The sequence below is a fragment of the Lithobates pipiens genome, unplaced genomic scaffold, assembly GCF_037356315.1.
Source record: "Lithobates pipiens isolate NorthernLeopardFrog02 unplaced genomic scaffold, aLitPip1_a1.2 Scaffold_13, whole genome shotgun sequence".
Taxonomy (NCBI): domain Eukaryota; kingdom Metazoa; phylum Chordata; class Amphibia; order Anura; family Ranidae; genus Lithobates; species Lithobates pipiens.
Window position 1 is genome coordinate 384,606,102 of NW_027507718.1, and position 19,440 is coordinate 384,625,541.

Consider the following 19,440-nt stretch of genomic DNA (forward strand, 5'->3'; position numbering starts at 1 on the left):
TTTATCTGTCTGCTGATTGTCATGGAAGCCGGCATGTCCTGGCTCCTTAACAATCAGCTATTCACTGGTATTATTCCATGGGTGCGTTTTTTTTTTTTTTTTTTTTTTTTTTTTTTATTGGTGTATTTTTTGTTGCGGTTCCCATTGACTTCAGCGGACAGTGCATTTTTGGGAGGTGCACCAAAAATGCAAACACAGCTCAGTAATGTGAAATGCTTGATAGGATTTAAAGGGAAATTATTTTGATGTGCCTTTGTCCTGCTGGAAAGCTGCAATCCAGCGCAGCAAAAGCGCATCAGTGTGAAAGGGCCCTTAGGGGATCTGCCATTATTGTAAGCCCTGCATATTTCAGCAGACCTTCCCCCAAACATAAATTCAACTCATAATCTTTCCTCCCTTAAACCTCGTACACCCGATCGGAGCTTCTGCAGACAAAGCGTCAGAATTTTGCCCGTAGGGCGTTGGCCATGAACTTGTCTTGCATACAAACGGCACACAATTGTCTGCCAACAAACATGAACGTAGCGACATACTACGTGGCTTTTCAGCTCTTTAGCGCCAACCTTTGGTCACCTTCTGCGAATGTTGTGTTTGGTGAGCATTGATTCCGAGCATGTGTGTTTGTACTTTGGACTTTTGTCTGATGGTCTTGTGTACATACGATTGCAAAATGTGACAACAGACCATTATCCGTGGAAAATTTATAAGCCTGCCATCCAACATTTGTCCACGGAAAATCCAACAACAATCCGATGGATCATACAAACATTAGGATTTTAGACCAACAGTCTGTCAACACAATTCCAGTCGGAAAATCCGATCATGTGTACAAGGCTTTAGATTGTAACAAAAAATGTAATTATTTTTTGGTGGTACCTGATCCCACTTCTTCGCTCCTCACCTTAGGAAGCCTATCCCCCCCCCCCCCCCCCAATTTTTTCCACATGCAGCTCCCTGGGATAACGTCACACATCCCAGATAACCTCATGTCTCATCAGTCTCATGCATGAGCAGTAGGAGGCATGGGCGTAGCATAAGGGTTTGCAGGGGTCACAATCACAACCCTGCCCCTAGCTCAAGGGGGCCCCTGCAGCCTTCCTGTCATATTATCATATCCTCCACAAAATCCAGCTTCGATCTGCCCTAGGGCCCCACAGCCTTGTTGCAGTACTGGGCTTTTACTTTGCCTTCCACAGTTCACACTCCTCTGTTCCCATTGGTTGGGGAGAAGCTGGAAGCCAATTCCTGAGTGGAGAGGAGCACGAGGTGAGAAAAGCCCAGGATGGGGAAGTGTCTGTGCTGTGTGTTAGCAACATGGAATAGTAACCAAGCTCAGTGAGGCAGGAGGAGAGTGCCGTCCTGTAGCCACAATGGGATGGATGTTACTGGTGAGGTATGACACTGCTCATTAAGCCACTTTGAGTATCTTGGTGTGCGGTGGATGTATTTGCACGCACGTTGGAAGTAGTGGGGGGGGGGGCCCCAGGTCAACTTTTCCATCGGGGCCCACAAGCTTCAAGCTACACCTCTGGTAGGAGGTCATCTTCAAGTCAACAAGGTAAGACAGTTGGCGCTTGAAGTTATGATGGTGAAGGGGAAAAGGAGCTGCTCTGAGAAGCATTGGCTGTGTGGAAGACAGCTCTGGACTGCATGAGCTGGCAAGCATCAGTTTCTTAAGTCAGCAGTTACAATACTGGTAGTGCTTAAAAAAATGACTGAGGTGTAAAATGTAGTCACCTACAGGTACCAACACTTGACCTGCAGCAGCCTCAATAACCTTGCATTTACAGCCACATCTCGGTGGCTGTAAATGCAAGGTTATTGAGGCTGCTGCTCAGACGCTTCTGGGTAGGGTTGGCAATTGCTTCTACCACCTGCCTTCCATGCTTTTCTAATGGCCCATTGTAGTGATGGGCAACCTCATTGCCCATTGGAAATGTGCGGGAGACTAGGGTGGACAAATTTCATCCTGTTAGGAATTGGCCATGCTTAAGCCTGCTTAATGCTCACAAGTCTGTAAACTTTACTAGGATTTACAACAATCTCTTCAAATTTCTGCATGTATTTATGTGGTTACTTGCACCATTAGTATTCTGTGGTAGGGGTTTATTAACCACTTAAGTTTCAGGGTCCTTTTTACATTTCATCTATGGACCTGTTAAATATCTTTTTATTTTTTTGTGAAAAAACAAGTTTTATATTTTAAAGGCAAAAAGTAAAACATTTAGAAAATGCACAGCTTTTCCAGTTTGCCCAGTGAGTAGATTAAAACCATTTTAAAAACAATTTAAAATAATTGTTTACTGTGAAACCCAAATTATGCTTCTGGCACAATGCATGGCAAACTTAATTACAAGTCAATTGAAGGCTTTTTAAAGTGGTTGTAAACCCTTACAAACCACTTTGACCTACAGGTAAGCCTAGATTAAGGCTTACCTGTAGGTCCACGCAATATCTCCTAAACCTATATGGTTTAGGAGATATTTCCCCGAAAACGGGCACCGCTGTCTATGGCGCATGCGCCGTAGACAGCGGCGCGCAGGCGCACTGAGCGCGGCATTTCCAAAAATGGAGCTGCCGCGCGTGTCGACTCCCGTGCGCATGCGCGGGAGTGACGTCATCGCGGCTTCGCCGAATGACAGCGGCGGAGCTGCGAGACGCCACCAGCAAGATGGATGCGGCGGACTACAGGGGACAGCGGCGACTTCGCTGGCTCCTGTGTCAGGTAAGTGACACATAATGGGCTACTATGCAATGCATAGTAGTCCATTATGCTTTACCTTTGCAGGGAATGAAAGAGGAAGTAAACCCATCAGGGTTTACTTCCTCTTTAAAAATGTGGTACATTTTCACTGTTTATCCACAAATACTGTAGCAGATAAAAATGCAATCCATCAATTTAAAAATCAGAAAACGTGTGTGTGTGTGTGTGTGTGTGTGTGTGTGTGTGTGTGTTCTAATTTTCCTATCTGCTTACAGTTGTCTTACAGACTGGAGAGAGTGCCAGTGAATGTTTCTGCCTCCAGTGTCCTCCTGTAGCAAATCCTCAGAATGGTGTGGCCACTGGCAGCTATATTATATCATGGAAGAGGTAAGTGGGTATATAGGTTGTGAACTTGGAATTGGTTCCCTTTTTTTTTTTTTTTTTTTTTTTTTGGACAAAGGTGATTAAATATTCTGCATGCCTTTTCAGTAACTTGTTACTATTACAAAAAGCCAGTGACTGGATGAGGACCTGATGCATTGATAGACCACAACGAATATGTTGAACACCCAGAACTGGCATAAAAAAAATTAAAAAATCTTCTTCCGACTTCTCCGCTCTGTTTGGCCTCTTCTCCCAGTGTCCGGCCTCTTCTCCCGCTCTCTTGCGTCATCTTACGCTCTTCTACTATCTTCTTCCAGCTCTTTTACTAGCGGAGGAGCCCGGTCTCCTCCATCCTTCCCTCTTCTTCCGATGTTGACACAATGGTCTCTTCTGCTGTAAAAGCTTGTGCAACGTGCGCGGCGACTTATATAGGCATGGGGCGTGGTCACTGGGTGATGTTACTGTGACCCCGCTCCTTATGACGGCACAGTCCCAGCATGCCCCGGGACTTGACGTCATAAGGGACGGGGTCACCATGTGACATCACCCGGTGACCACGCCCCATACCTATATAAGTCGCCACGCACGTCGCACACTGCATTTCAGTGGGAGACGGAAGAGGGAAGGAGGACGGGGGAGACTGGGCTGCTCCGCTAGTAAAAGAGCTGGAAGAAGATAGCGGAGGAGCCGGCAGAAGAGCGAGAGACTACGCCGGAGAGTGGGAGAAGAGGCCGAACAGAGCGGAGAAGTCAGAAGAAGACCCCCGTAGCTGATTAATAAATTACTTTAAAAATCTGTGTTGTTTTTTTTATTTTTATTTTTTTTTACACTTTTTTTTCCCAGGTAAATGGATAGGGGTACGATGTACCCATTACTCATTCACATAGGTTGGGGGCCCCCTAATTAAAGGGGGCTACTGGATTCTGATAAGCCCCCTGCCTGCAGACCCCGACAACCAACGGCCAGGGTTGTCGGGAAGAGGCCCTTGTCCTCATCAACATGGGGACAAGGTGCTTTTGGGTGGGAGGGCCGCAGGGCGCCCCCCATGTTGAGGGTATGTGGCCTGGTATGGTTAAGGAGGGGGGGGGCTTGCTCGTCCCCCATCCCCTTTCCTGCCCGGCCGGGCTGCGTGCTTGGATAAGGGTCTGGTATGGATTATGGAGGGCCCCCCATGCCGTTTTTTCAGCATTGGGGGGTTTCCCTTAAAATCCACACCAGACTTAAGGGCCTGGTATGCCCCTGGAGGGGGGAACCCATGCCGTTTTTTTTATTTAAAATTTGGCGTGGAGTTCCCCCTCGAGAGCTGATTATTCTGATTGGCTACGGCCAGAGTCGCCTGGCCTGGGGGCGACTTAAAGTCGTTTCCTAAGTCACCCCAAGTCGCGTTGAAGTAGCCTTTCCAGCCACCAGCAGTTGAGTCGAGATCATATGGTCTTGTTTTTTTTTTAAATGTCAAGTTCCATACCACGTATCCAAATACAGTGCTTTACCTGTCTTTGCCATCCGAGATCCTATAGCACTATTGTTAACAAGCAGTCATTGAGCTTTTAAACCTAGCTCAGATATTTTAACTAGGCATGCTTTCTGTAACGTTTGCATATTCTATTTTATAGGAGCTCAGCTGGAGAAAATGTACCAGTTGTCAACACCGTGATAACACTGCCACATGTGATGGTAGAAAGTATTCCACTCCATATTAAAGCAGGTAACTTACACAATAACATCTGCGACAGATCATCTCTGTCCTATCTTCTGTTCTGTCTTTGCATTAGCAGCAACTTTAGTCTTTTTTTTTCTTTTTTTTTTTCTATAAAATATTATCGTAGATGGGATGTATGTATGTACCAGCTATTGATATAAAGTATGTAAAAAAAATGTATGTCATGCAGGCTACTGAAAACCTTTAGTAATAAAAGCTGATTTGAGTCCTGCCTAGGTGTACAGTAATGGCTTGTGATGCACTTTTAGATTAAGACATTATTCACACTAGAACGCAGTGCGGACAAACCCGCCTGCACATTGAAGGGCAACGCACATCATAAACAAAGATTTCTCTTTCATTCATTGACGGACACAGCGCTCCATTATTCAGAATCATAGGGTTATATCGCCCCCTACAGGAGTAGGACACTAGGCAGAAAAAAGACTTGGCTATGTCTTTTTTTGCTTTTTAAACTACTTTTTTTCTTTTTGGATTTTTTCCTGTGAGATCTAGGTCTTAGTGTTCTGGCCTTTAACCCCAAAAGGGTTTTTTCCTTCCAGTAGGCATCTCGCTGTACTGTTGGCAGTTCTCCTTGGGGCTGTGCAAGCCCTGTTGCTTCAGGGTGTGCTTGTCCCGGTTCCAGTGGGTACAGAAGGTCAGAATGGAGTCCATCGGCACGGTGGTGGCATCCCTTCATCATGGGGACTTTCTGGCTTCTGTCAACATCACGGATGCTTATTTATGCACTCCAATATGTGCCTGACGCCAACACTTCCTCTGTTTTACTGTGGGAGAAAAGCATTATCAGCTTGAGGCGTTGACCTTTTGGTCTCGCCTCCACGCCGCGCGTATTCACAAAGGTGTTGGCATCAGTTCTGGCAGGGATCAGTCAGTGGGGGATTTTGGTCCTGGGCTGCCTGGACGACCTTCTTCTGCGAACAGAGTCCTCGACTACCCTGAGGGCAATGTAGCCCACTATACAAACCACAGACTTCAGCTGGCTTCTATACTACCTGAAGTCTGCTCTGGCTCCTTCCAGAAAATTGGATTATCTGGGCCTAACTCTGGTTTCATCTCTAGCCAGAGTCTCTCTTCCTCTGGACAAACTCCAGAAGTTGCATCCCGCGCTTCTACTGTTGTCTCATAGGTGGGCCTCCCTGCGGTCCTGCATGTGGGTGTTGGGCCTGATGGTATCTACCTTCGATACGGTTCCATTTGCGCAGTTCCATACGAGCTCCCTTCAAGTGAGATCCTGGCGTAAAGTGCCCATACATAAACCATGCCTTGCGAAAGTATTCACCCCCCTCCCCCCTTGACATTTTTTGTGTTTTGTTGTCTCACAACCTGGAATTAACATGGGTTTTTTTTGAGGATTTGCATCATTTAATTTCCAGAACATACCCACAACTTTGAAGTGTTTTTTTTTTTTTTTTTTTTTTTTTTTTTTGTGAAGCAAACAACAAATAGGTAAAAATAACGGAAAAGGTGCATAACTGTTCACCCCCCTAAATTCAATACTTTGTAGAGCCACCCTTTGCGGCTTTCGCAGCTCCAAGTCGCTTTGGATAAGTCTCTATGGGCTTGCCACAATTTACCACGGGGATTTTTGCCCATTGCTCCTTTCAAAACTGCTCCAGCTCCTTCAAGTTGGATGGTTTGCGCTTGTGAACAGCAATCTTTAAGTCTGACCACAGATTTTATATTGTATTGAGGTCTGGGCTTTGACTAGGCCATTCCAACACATTTACATGTTTCCCCTTAAACCACGCAAGTGTTGCTTTAGCAGTGTGTTTGGGGTCATTGTCCTGCTGGAAGGTGAACCTCCATCATAGCCTCAAATCACACAGAGTGATACAGGTTTTGCTCAAGAATATCCCTGTATTTAGCACCATCCAGCCTTCCCTCAACTCTGAGCAGTTTCCCAGTCCCAACTGCTGAAAAACATCCCCACAGCATGATGCTGCCATCACCATGTTTCACTGTGGTGATGGTGTTCTTTGGGTGATGTGATGTGTTGGGTTTGCGCCAGACATAGCATTTTCTTTGATGAGACTAAAATTGAACTTTTTGGCCATCAGACCAGAGCACCTTCCTCCATACATTTTGGGAGTCTCCCACGTGCCTTTTCGCAAACTTCAAAACGTGCCATTTTTTGTTTTTTACTGAAAGTAATGGCTTTCTTCTGGCCACTCTGCCATAAAGCCCAACTCTATGGAGCATACGGCTTATTGCCGTCCTCTCTGCTGTGAAACTCTGCAGCTCCTCCAGGGTTACCTTAGGTCTCTGTACTGCCTCTCTGATTAATGCCCTCCTTACCTGGTCCGCGAGTTTTGGTGTTTGGCCATCTCTTGGCAGGTTTGCTGTTGTGCCATGTTCTTTACATTTGGTTATGATAGATTTGATGGTGCTTCTAGGGAGCATCAAAGATTTGGATATTTTTTATAACCTAACCCTGACTTGTACTTCTCAACAACATTGTCCCTTACTTGTTTGGAGAGTTCCTTGATCTTCATGGCAGTGTTTGGTTAGTACTGCCTCTTGCTTACGTGTTGCAGTCTCTGGGGCCTTTCAAAAAGGTGTGTATATGTAATGACAGATCATGTGACACTTAGATTGCACACAGGTGGACATCATTTCACTAATAATGTGACTTCTGAAGGTAATTGGTTGCACCAGAGCTTTTTATGGGCTTCATAACAAAGGGGGTGAATACATATGGATATTCCAATTATCAGTTTTTTTATTTCTGAAAAATAGTTTTATGTATATATTTTTCTAATGTTACTTCACCAACTTAGACTATTGTGTTCTGATCCATCCCATATCATTTAGATTAAAAAAAAACATTGATCTAAAGGCTGTAATGTAACAAAATAGGTAAAAAGCCAAGGGGGTGAATACTTTTCCAAGGCACTGTATGTGTGTCTATTACTGTCCTCCAATGTAAAATAGTTTTTTGTGAACACTTTTCTGTATTATGGATCTTTATGCACCATCCCATAGACAACATTGCACAGCAACAAACTCAGGGTTTTCTTCGCCCATGCGCAAGAGGTGTTAAGGTGTGCAAAAGGGTGACAGGTTCTTTACATTTTGTGTCACCCTGCATACCTTGCTGCTTATTGCATTGAAATGTCCTGTTACAGAGAATCATCAAATGTGTGTGACTAAAGGCTGACTTTTAATTCTTGCCTAGATCTCCCATCTTTTGGAAGAGTAAGAGAGTCTCTGCCAGTAAAGTATCATTTACAGAACAAGACAGGGCTAGTTCAGGATATTGAAATTGCAGTGGAGCCAAGCGACGCCTTCATGTTTTCTGGACTCAAGCAAGTAAGCCTAGTCATTTAATGTTTGTTAATGGATGTATTCATTTACTTTAGCTACTGAAAACATTTTTTCAAGTGGCTTATATAATAGTTAATCATGCTTTTATGGCTAGACGCTGCATATTTTGGTGTCATAATCATTTGGCTTCTGACTAAGCATAAGTCATGTTTTTTAGATTCGACTCCAAATACTTCCTGGCACTGAGCAGGAGATGCTGTACAATTTCTACCCACTAATGGCAGGATACCAACCACTGCCATCTCTCAACATCAATCTTCTGAGGTTTCCAAACTACACCAGTCATATGCTGAAGCGTTTCCTACCCACCCATATATTTGTGAAGGTGAGTTTAGCCATGTTAAGATATCATTCTATCACCAGGTTGTATACCGTCCCTGCAGAAGTGACAGTAGGTAAAAATTATTATAGCTTAAACAGTCTGAACCATACTGAATTAACCTTTGAATTATGCTATAAGACAAAGTAAGAACCTTTTTTTCTTTTTGTCTTTTGAGATTATATAGGAAATACTTTTTATTTTTTCTTAATAGAACTGTTTGTTGCGGTTGTTGTATAGGCACACTATACATAGAGGGATGCTGTTAAAATAATGAAAACACTGGAAACAACAACATCATCCTATACACATCAATAATGGGTCATCCCATAAAATATATGCCATATGGTAGGAGGCCCAATTCCACATCCTTCCATATGTTGGGGGCTGCATGTGACCCTTGCTTTACCATTCAGTGACCTCCTGCTAATGTTTGTTTGTAAAACAACTTAGGGATGTAGAAACAGCATCTGTGTTCAGAGGATAAGGCTCTGGAGTGGGTGAAGAACTGTAATGTGGAGATGGATTAGAACAGCTGTCAGGTTTTTATTGCTACCTCTGCCCCCATTGGGGAGATTCATCCTCTGTTTGTCCTCTTTACCATTATCATCAAAAGTGGAAGTAAAAGAACTTCCCAACTTTTGGTTTGTCCCCAAAGTAATGGAGAGGAAATCTTTAAATGGGACAGGGTTCTGGTAACCTGCCATGAATTTCCTTAGTTTACAGGTCTTTCCTTTCACTTCCTGTTTTGGCTATGGGAGAGGATGTGAAAGCAAATCTCCCCAATGGGACCCAGATGGCAAAAACAAAACAGACTCAGAACAGACCCTCCTTTGCTCTATCCAAAATATATTTTGCCTATAGTTCTACTTGTTCTTTCAAGATGAAACCTGTATGAATGATGATTCATTTTCCAACATTTAATCCAAGAATATTTCTAAGGTGGAGCAGACTTCTGCAAATCTCAAATCATCATGAAAATGCATGTTTATTGTACTCACACATGATATGGAGGCAGGGCAATAGAGTCTTTGAACTGAAAACTTTCTGGGCTGTATATGAAAACAAAAGTGATATAGGGCTCTTGCACGTAGTAGCTAGTCGAGTAGCTTTCATTTTTTAACCTGTTCTGGGAAGATAAAATCTGAATTTGGATTTATTGCTATATCTTCCTTTTGTATAAATCAGCCCCATTATGGCTAATGTTTGGACGTTATGCCCTTTGAACTTCGTGTCTGCAACATATTGTCACATGGAAGTTTTTGTGCATTTGCACTTTATAGCCTGCTCTAGGAAGATCTAATTTGCGTTAGTAAATTCAGAGGAATGGTAAAAATCTTAATGAATGAGTATAAACTATATTACCTGAGTTTTTGTTACTGATATTCTAAAGCCATCATTCTTCTTTTACATGTACCCTGAATCATAGGGGTGTGAACTAAGCTATAGCCTAGAATGACCGTTATTCAATGCATTTTATGGGGTCCAAAGCAATAACAAAATGGGTATTTGAGGTTCCAGGACAATGCTGGACCAACACCTGATACAATATACATACCTCCAATACTTGTATTGCCTATTTGCCTTCTGATTTTATATTTCTTATTACCTTTTGGTATTAAAATAATTTCTGTAAAAGGGCAGGGTACTATACCAGGCATCCCATTTTAGCACCATGGGAAGGTGGAGAACACATAAGGAATTGTCGGACCCAGGGGGGCAGTATAAACTAGACTTTATGAGGGCCCTTCAACTCAGCCATTTTCTTAACAGCCTCCCCCCCCCCCCCCCCCACGACTCACAACAACCCCTCACGACCCTAGAGGGGATCTGCATGTAGACTGGGGCAATTACACATACACTCTCACTAATGTACACCATTCTGATTGAACCGCCAGGAGACTATCAACTCCCAAGCCTTCTTAAATGGCAGAGAGACCTTGACTGCCACTTTATGGCCCAGCATACACAACAAATCCTTACGCTCACCCATAAATCCTCCCTATGCGCCAGAACTCTAGAACAAACTACAAGATCCTCAAGTGCTGCTACAGAACCCCCGCCCTCTTACATAAACTCTTCCCAACAGCCTCTGACCGCACCATCCTCCACATTTTCTGGTCATGTCCTGGCTGCGACACTTCTGGGCAGAAGTGCGGTGGATAACCCAATTATTCAGACTTGACGGTGCCGGATAAACTGGCATACTTCCTTCTACACACGACAGAGACACCGACCCGTGTATACAAAAAGTCAGTGATCCGACACCTTTTAGACGCAGCGAAAGCATGCATCCCACTGAACTGTAAAGCCCCACACCCACCAACCATAGCCCAATGGCTTCACAAATTAGAAGAGGTTGGCAGGATGGAGGACCTGATCCTCACTGAAGGAAATGTAGATTGTCTAAAGGTGATTTCTTAACCCCTTCATGTCTGTCAAAGTGTGACGTTCAATCCCCACAAAGGCCTGGGAGATTAGCCCATTGAGACAATGACACAAAACAACAAAGTCTCTCCGAGCAAATCTAATCTTTATTCTTTGGTGTGAATATTTAAAGGGGGCTTTCAGAAAGTACCACCCTTTGAACGTGTCATACAGATTATCCAATCATATACAAGTACAGCCTACAATAAAAGTGAAACTAGCAATTCCTCAAAATCATGTGCTTTCCAAGAAACGAAACAACTAAATAAGATAACAGTAACATGGGAAACGAAACTAGACTAGCAAAACTTGAGCATACATTTTGTGAGGTGGATGTTAGAGAGAGACACAAAATGGAAACTAAATTTCTTAAAGAATGAAAGCGGATAAGCTAAATATCCCTTCAATCCCCTCTTAGATCATATAAGATGATCTCTACATTCTATGTTGTGTCTTAATACTACTTTGGTGTTGTGGCGTTGATTGCCTGATGACTCTTCATGTATGTCACGTAGGATAGAACCTTATCGGGAGATTGAAGGCGTGCAACTATGCAAGTGCAACACTTAAAGCAGAGGTAAAGAATCAGAGCAAGGATAGATATCATAGCAATAACAAGGACAATGTCTTTTAACCATTAAAATATACCTCCAAGCCCAAATCCTGCATGGGCAAATGGGCTCCATGTTTTAGCAATGTCCCTAGCTTCCTGCTGGAGCTGACCTCTAAGGGATGTCCCCTTTTATCATCCCCTACCACTCCCATGACAGGTACCAAGTATGCAAGGTAACACCATCCCTTAATATGAAGGGGCACCCAGGGATAACACACTTTCCCACAACATACATAAATACTTTTGTCCTAGTGCAAAAGGTCTCTTAGCGACAATCTCATGAGTGTACTTGTCCTGTGTCGCGATTATTGGTGCAATATTTCACCTACATTTTTAGGGAAAGAAGAGAAGTTATGCAAAGTACAGTTTAGCCCTGGGTCAGATACTTGAAACGGTGAGCAGGCATTCCCACATCTTGATGTTAAATATTGACCTGCTGCAGAAAGAAGGCCTAGTCTGTGTCTCATTCCCTAAATTAAAACACCAATCAGGGGAATTACTTCTACCTGCTATTGTAAAGGTAACACAGTTGTTTATGTACAGAGTGGATATGTTAGTCAGGAATACAGGAGGAGTCTCATTGAGAAAGGAGGAAATATTTAAAGGTACAGACAAAAGGGGAATTCAGGCAGTGCTAGGATGTAATTTGTTACATATCCTACATTCTTCACACCCTGATTTTTTCCCGAGCATAAGCATACTTAAATTTTAGCAAAAGCATCTTATCAGTAAAACTATCTCCAGTCTCTCTCGATTCTAGCTTGTGTCACTGTAATGCTCTCGTGTGTGTGTTTGTGTGTTTGTGTGTGTGTGTGTGTGTGTGTGTGTGTGTGTGTGTGTTCCAAAAGGTACTTTTAATTGCACCCAAATCTTCAGGTGGGTAGGAACACTGTCAGAGAGATCAGGAGGCAAAATGCCTTGCCAGAAGTCTGTGGTGAAATAAGCGAGGTCATCTTCTCTGGCCGGACCTGCTTTCCCAGGAACTCCTCCTTCCTCTGCTTGGACTTCTGCTTGAGGGCCTCCTGTATCCAAGATCTCCTTCCAGCTCTTGGGGCTTTGGGCAACCTTTTTCACTCTGTTGGCATGGATCCAGGACTGCCAATTTTCCACTGGGGTGGCTGTTCTGGTCACTGCAACCACTGTGGTAGGAGGTCCAAAGGGATACTCTTGCTTCTTACTTCTGTTCAGCTATTGGGCCACCACGGTGTGTCCCACCTTAAAGAGGTGAGTAGCTTCCTGTGAAGAAAAAGGAGAGGTGCAAGCAACATTTCTCTCAACTGTATCGAATGTTTCAACCAATTTCCTTACATATTCTTCCTGTATTAAGTCTAAATCTACCTTTTCCATCATTAAAGGTGCTCTGGCCCATGGGGTGGGGAAAGTTAGACCCATCAAGACTTCAAAAGGTGAATACCCTGTTGTCTTGGAAGGGGTCATTCTTATTTCTGCCAGGACTGCTGTGAGGACCTTCTTCCAGTTGGCAAAGGTTCCTCCTGTGGCCTTTCTTATTTTGTCTTTTTCTAATTGTTCTGTTCATTCTTTCTATTATCCCTGAGCTTTGAGGGTGGTAGGGAATGTGAAACTTCTATTCTATCTTGAGAGTTTTTACCAAGTCCTGGCAGACCCTTGATACAAGGTCCATTGTCTGAGTTTATTTGAAGTGGGCATCCCCATCGAGGAATGATTTCCTGAATGAGGATCCTCACTACTGTTTGTGCATCTTCTTTTGTGGTTACAAAAAGTTCAACTCCTCTTGAGAAAATGTTCACAATTACCAAAAGATATTTCTGTCTTTTGCCTAGTTTGGGCATGTGTGTGAAGTCAATCTGCAAATGTGTAAAAGGAGTGTTTGGCCTTGTGTGGGTTGCTCCTGATACATGTAATGCATCTTGATACATAATCTTTAATCCTTCAGGAAAGTTCTGGAAAATAAAAATCTTTCTCCAATAGTTCACAAGTGGCCTTCCAGCCTCTGTGACCTATTCCATGGTACTGGGAAATAAAAAGTGATGCACTAGCTACTGGTATACATGGCTTCCCCTCTTTGCAGAGAAGTCCAGTCTTTGGATCTTTCTGCACACTTATTTTGTCCCAATCCCTGAGATCAGCTTCTTCTGCACATCCCTGCAAATCTGAAAGAGCCTGATCATAGAAGGGCAATTCTGGGGCTAGCATGGGCATTTAGATCTGTGCATTTTGTGAAATATCAGCTTGTTTAGCAGCTAAACCAGCCAGAGCATTTCCCTTGGCTATCTGTTGGCCTGTGTGTGTTCTGCAGTGCTGTGAAAGATAAATCAGACCTGGGTGATGTGTATTGGTGAATGAGGTTTATGCAATCATGTTGTGGCACAACCTCATCCTGTTCTCATTTTAATTCTAAAGGGCATTTAAGATTGGTGCTGGTCCTGCAGTGGGAGAAGCATATTTGATGTGCAATTTTGGATTAGACAGCACGATCACCTCATAGCCACTCAACCTCTGAGCAGACATGTGCTGTGTATGTACATTTTTCAATAGGATTGATACATTGTTGGTGGTGTGAAGTGTTGTGTCGTGCCCCAGAGTGAAAGAAGTGGTCATCTGAACCATCATCACACAGGACACGAGAGCTCTGAGACACACAGGCATGCCCTGAACCTGCACCGGAACCATCTTTGAGGAAAAAAAACAATAGGGCGCAACTTGCCTCCATGTTCCTGAGCGAGGACACCTGACAAAGTCTTACAATTTTCCCTTGCAAACAAATAAAACATTTTCTTTCCATAATTAGGGAGGCAGAGCCCTGGAGCCATTACCATAGCATTTTTTCAAATACACAAAAGCATTGCACATTTCATCTGACCATTTTATACAGTTTGGCATGTCTGAACCTATGGCTTGTCTCAGGAGATTGTCATAGTAGGAACAGTCAGGTATTCATTGGCGGCAGTAATCAATCATACCAAGAAAGGTAAGCATGTCTTTCTTAGTAAGTGAGCAGGGCAGACCCACAAGAACCATAGCTCTTTTGTGATTGACTTTCCTTTCTCCTTTTGAGAGTACACAACCAAGATATGCAACTGTTTCCTGACACCATTGCAATAATTTCTTTGACACTTTGTGACCACTTTCAAAAAAACATTTCAAAAGATCCCTCCCATCCTCCAGGGCGGCCACCGAGTAGAACTGCAGATGAGGAGCCACATACTGCAGCAGGGATGAACAGTGTCCTGGTATCCAAGCTCTGAGAGTAGTTTGGAGGACAATGGGATAGACTGCAGAGGAGTCTACATAGCCCTGGGGCATTCTACACCATGCTAGTTAGAAAGCAAAGATTGGCTGTGTCTCCTCATCCACAGGGATGGAAATAAAAAAAATGCATTCAATAAATCAATCACAGTAAAATACTCTGCATCCTGTGGTATGGCAGTATTGATGACACATCAGGCACTATTGGGGCAATCGGTACCATTAGGCTATTGATGGCCCTTAGGTCTTGTACAAACCTATAGTCACCATTTGCCTTCTTACTGGGTTAATGTTAATGTAGGGCGAGACAATTTCCCTCTTGGTTGTCTCTGTGTGTAACCCCCTCTTTGTCCTTGCCCCCTCCCTTTTTATAAAAGTTCCCCCTTTTATTTCCTGAGAAACCATTTTGATAATGTGTCTGCACTGGTGTTTGCTTAAGGATGTCAAAACATCCTGCAACATCCTTCGCTGTCAGAAATCAGTTATTGTGCTTGTAGCCCACTCTGATATTTGCTGTGTGTCCTCATGTAATGAAGTCTTTCATGAAACTCTTATCTGGTTGTGGAATGTAAGGGGGAGGAGGGGGGTGCATGGTACATGCATAGAAAACGTTGATTTAACCCTTAAATCCACACTCTCATGTCTCTGTTAAACCCATCGTGGACAATGTTGTGGCTAGGATGCTATAGGGAGCCTCGGTCCATCTGGGGATCTCCACAGCATGTTTATTTTCATCCTTATTTTCTTTCTAAACATTCTGACTTTTATTTCCTTGACTTTTTATTTTTATTTTATTTTTTTCTTCTTGGCAAAATGCCAATAAGCACTCCTTATGGCCAGAGGTTCCCCTGATCACAAGCAAGCTTTGTGCGTTATTACTTTTCTTATTTTTATAACCAAATAATTTTTATTTATATTTCAAATTTTTGGCAGAGTGCCAACAGGTTCAAACACTACTTTCAATTGCTGTAGTACCAATGCCGCAAACAATTCCTCACTATCTATTACGGTCAGTGAGATATTAGCACTTGAACCCTGTTGGCAAAAAGCCAAATGTCCAAATTTTGCACCTGGCTTCCCATGTGCAAGAGATGTCAGTAGCAAAAAGAATTATTCAAATAGCATGTTTTGATCAACAGTTAGCCTCAGAGTATACTACCGACTATGCCAATTTATGTATTACCTTAAGAGAGTGTTATTAACACTGCTACTATGCTCACTATCTCATACATTGGAGTCAAAACATTCATATGTAAATCATTAAGAGAAAACATAAATACATCACCGGATACTGTAGCATCGCTCTACGTTTCGGTTGGGGAACTTCCATCAATCACAAAAAGGAGCCGGGAGTTCACCGCTAGATGCGTCTGACGCCTTTTATTTATGTACCCTTATAACACAGTGCAGTGGAAAGCGTCGTCTTACCTTACAACGCTGACAAATTCCACACAAACAGTTAACAGATCATCTTATAAACTTCTACAGGCGATAGGAAGATAAGCAAAGAGAAGGGTTTTGTCCGTCACACTTTAGCAGACTTTTTCTTATAATTACAGTACTGTATAAATCATTTTCCTACGAACTTCTCAGAGTCCGTGAAAGCCCCCCCAGAGCTTTCTCCTTGTTCACACGGGAACAAGTGCTGCTTCATAAAGCAGTCTTATTAAATGAACTTCTCGGAGTCCATTAAAGCCCACCCAAGGCTTCTCTACCTGTTCACACGGGAACAGGTGCTGCTTCTTAAAGCAGTCTTATTAAATGAACTTCTCAGAGTCCATTAAAGCCCACCCAAGGCTTTATCACTGTTAACTCAGAGCAGCTTTTTTTTACTGCTTCTCAGAGCAGTTAAACTTATGAACGAGGTCTGAAAACAACTTCTACATAAATTTTCAGGTTCAAAGAACGATTTCTGAATAGATGTCACAGTGAGAGATACATATATCAATTCAACTCACCATATAGTCATATATTATAATCGACCCCGGACTAGCCCCCAAACTGAAGGAAATGTAGATTGTCTAAAGGTGATTTCTTAACCCCTTCATGTCTGTCAAAGTGTGACGTTCAATCCCCACACAGGCCTGGGAGATTAGCCCATTGAGATAATGACACAAAACAACAAAGTCTCTCCGAGCAAATCTAATCTTTATTCTTTGGTGTGAATATTTAAAGGGGGCTTTCAGAAAGTACCACCCTTTGAACGTGTCATACAGATTATCCAATCATATACAAGTACAGCCTACAATAAAAGTGAAACTAGCAATTCCTCAAAATCATGTGCTTTCTAAGAAACGAAACAACTAAATAAGATAACAGTAACATGGGAAACGAAACTAGACTAGCAAAACTTGAGCATACATTTTGTGAGGTGGATGTTAGAGAGAGACACAAAATGGAAACTAAATTCCTTAAAGAATGAAAGCGGATAAGCTAAATATCCCTTCACTCACCAGTTAACATCGCCTGGAACGCATTTAGATATTCTGAAGAGGGATGGAGACTCAGAGGGACCGACTAGACAACACACCTAACACACATGCCTCGCCTAACCAGTCCAGGCCTCCAGCACTAGTAAATAGGAGGCAACTGCCCCAATAGAGTGGCCAAATCCCCCCCCCCTTTTTTTAATTTTTTTTCTCTCTACCTCTTTCTATTGTCCCCCTTTTTCCAAATGGTACTACACCACTTTCTAGGTTCTCTTCCTTACAGTAAAAGTGAAAATCGGATGGGAGCGAAAAAGGGCCTTCACAATTCCACTTGCATGTCTTTGTATTGTGGTCCCTGTGGACCAGTTTCCCTGTAATAAATAAAAAAATAAAAATAAAAAGGGGGGGGGGGGGGGGGTAGGGTACAACGGTCGTAAATATTTGTACAAAAATGAAAACCTGGCCATAAGTAATAGACTTGTGAGTAATTCCTGTTTGTTGTTACAGCCACAAGGCCGTCGTGTGGACGAGGACTCCATAGAGGCCGCATAGGAAGAAGACAAATCCAGCGTTTTCCTCTCTCTCATATCTGTTCATCTCTTACGTTTTTTTGGTTCTGGCTTATGTTTTCTTAAGGCTGAAAACAACTTTTTTTTTTATTATTGGGACTTAGTTCTCTTTTACAAGATGTGTTTGTTAATTTTGTTTAACCGTATCAGAATTTGGGCAAAGCACAGTATCAGAATTTGGGCAAAGCACTATTCCTGAAACAATTGTGGCAGTTGGTATATGATTGCATAGGTTTCTGCAAAATATTGCTTTGCTACCGGAGCCCTGTTCTTTATTTCTAGTCACCATCTCTATTTAGAAAGCAAGGATTGGGCTGTGTACTGCATGTACATCTCAGTCCTATGTTAATATTCTTATAGACCTGCAGAAACCTAACGGTAAGTATTTTTATATTGTGTTACCTGCTAAGCAGCCAGCCTTTGTATGTAACTTCAGATTGTTGTATTAATTGTCAGTTTGTGGCAGTACAACAGTGGCTAAAATGCATATCTCATGATTCTTTACAAGACTAAACAACTCCCTGTGTACATGTTCTTATTTGCAAATGATATCAAAGCAGGGTCTTTTTAGCAATACCAAAATGCCTAAGTCAGCTATTCTCAACCAGGGTTCCATAGGACCCTAGGGTTCCTCCAGAGGTTGCTAGGGGTTCCTTGAGCTGTGACTAATTGAACTCCTATCTGATGGTTCCTGCATAGTTCCAGGATCAGTGCCGCTTAGCAGAGCCAATGATCTTTTTAGCTGTCTGTAAGGATGGCAATCTGGCCATTATTGTAAAGGGGGCATTCTTCCCACTGACCACCAATGTAAGGGGCATTGTTGTCATTGACCACCGATGAACTGGTTTTAGAGGGGTTCCACAAGACTTTAAAAATTTTTTCAAGGGTTCCTTTGGGATAAAAAGTTTGAGAAAGGCTGGCATAAAATGTATAACAGTGTGGCTAAGCAGATGATAAAAAGTATGTAGAAGGAGGCCAATGGGAATGAAGTGATGTCCTTGTATGGAACATTCAGAAAAACTGCTGCTCTTTAGACTGAAATTGTTCAGATAGTCAAGTGGTTGCAAGTAAAACAAACCTTTAGAAGAGCTTATGGAAGGATCTGAAATTGTCTTTGGCTGGGCCTGTATATATGTTTGTGATATCAAATTGATCCAACCTCTGCAGTAAAGTACACCACACGTATACCCTGATTGGTAACTATTTGTGTTCATTTTCACTTGTCTGAGCATTTTAATATAGCTGATGAAGCAGTCACTTGTATTATCTGATCAAAATGGATGGAGCCCTTTCCTTTGTTAATAATTAACCCCTCCTAATATGAATTAAATTATACAGAGTTTATTAAAAGTAAATTGTGCATTACTTTTTTTTTTTATATGGTATTATATAATCAATGTAAACACATTGTACCACTTAGCAATTATGCTAGCAATAAATGCACATGCATCCTAATGTGAAACAAAGTTGAAAGCTAACACTTGTTAAATAAAACGTTTAACTAAAAAAGCTGTACAAAATGGATTTCCGGTTTCTGAGTGGAGATGGGCAGTGCAAAATCAATGAGTTTCCGGTACCTGCTGGGAGCCTAACGTGAAGACGTGTGTTTACTCCACCAAAGAAGATTTACAAGGGTTCTTGAGATTTACACGGACTCCTAGTAAAACTTCTGTAACGTGTTAAGCTGGCTATAAAGCCAAAAAATTAAAACCAATTCATG

At 42.5% G+C, this 19,440-nt stretch overlaps 1 protein-coding gene across 1 annotated transcript in view; it reads left to right on the forward strand.

Moving 5' to 3' along the window:
• TRAPPC11 (trafficking protein particle complex subunit 11) overlaps positions 1–19,075 on the forward strand; it is a 77,013-nt gene extending 57,938 nt beyond the window's left edge. Inside the window, exons 26-30 of the mRNA XM_077477287.1 lie at positions 2,980–3,091; positions 4,702–4,793; positions 7,987–8,120; positions 8,293–8,460; positions 17,659–19,075. Of these exons, the coding sequence (XP_077333413.1) occupies positions 2,980–3,091; positions 4,702–4,793; positions 7,987–8,120; positions 8,293–8,460; positions 17,659–17,703 (551 nt within the window). The 3' untranslated portion in view covers positions 17,704–19,075. The remainder of the gene's footprint in view (positions 1–2,979; positions 3,092–4,701; positions 4,794–7,986; positions 8,121–8,292; positions 8,461–17,658) is intronic.
• The last annotated feature ends 365 nt before the right edge of the window (positions 19,076–19,440 follow it).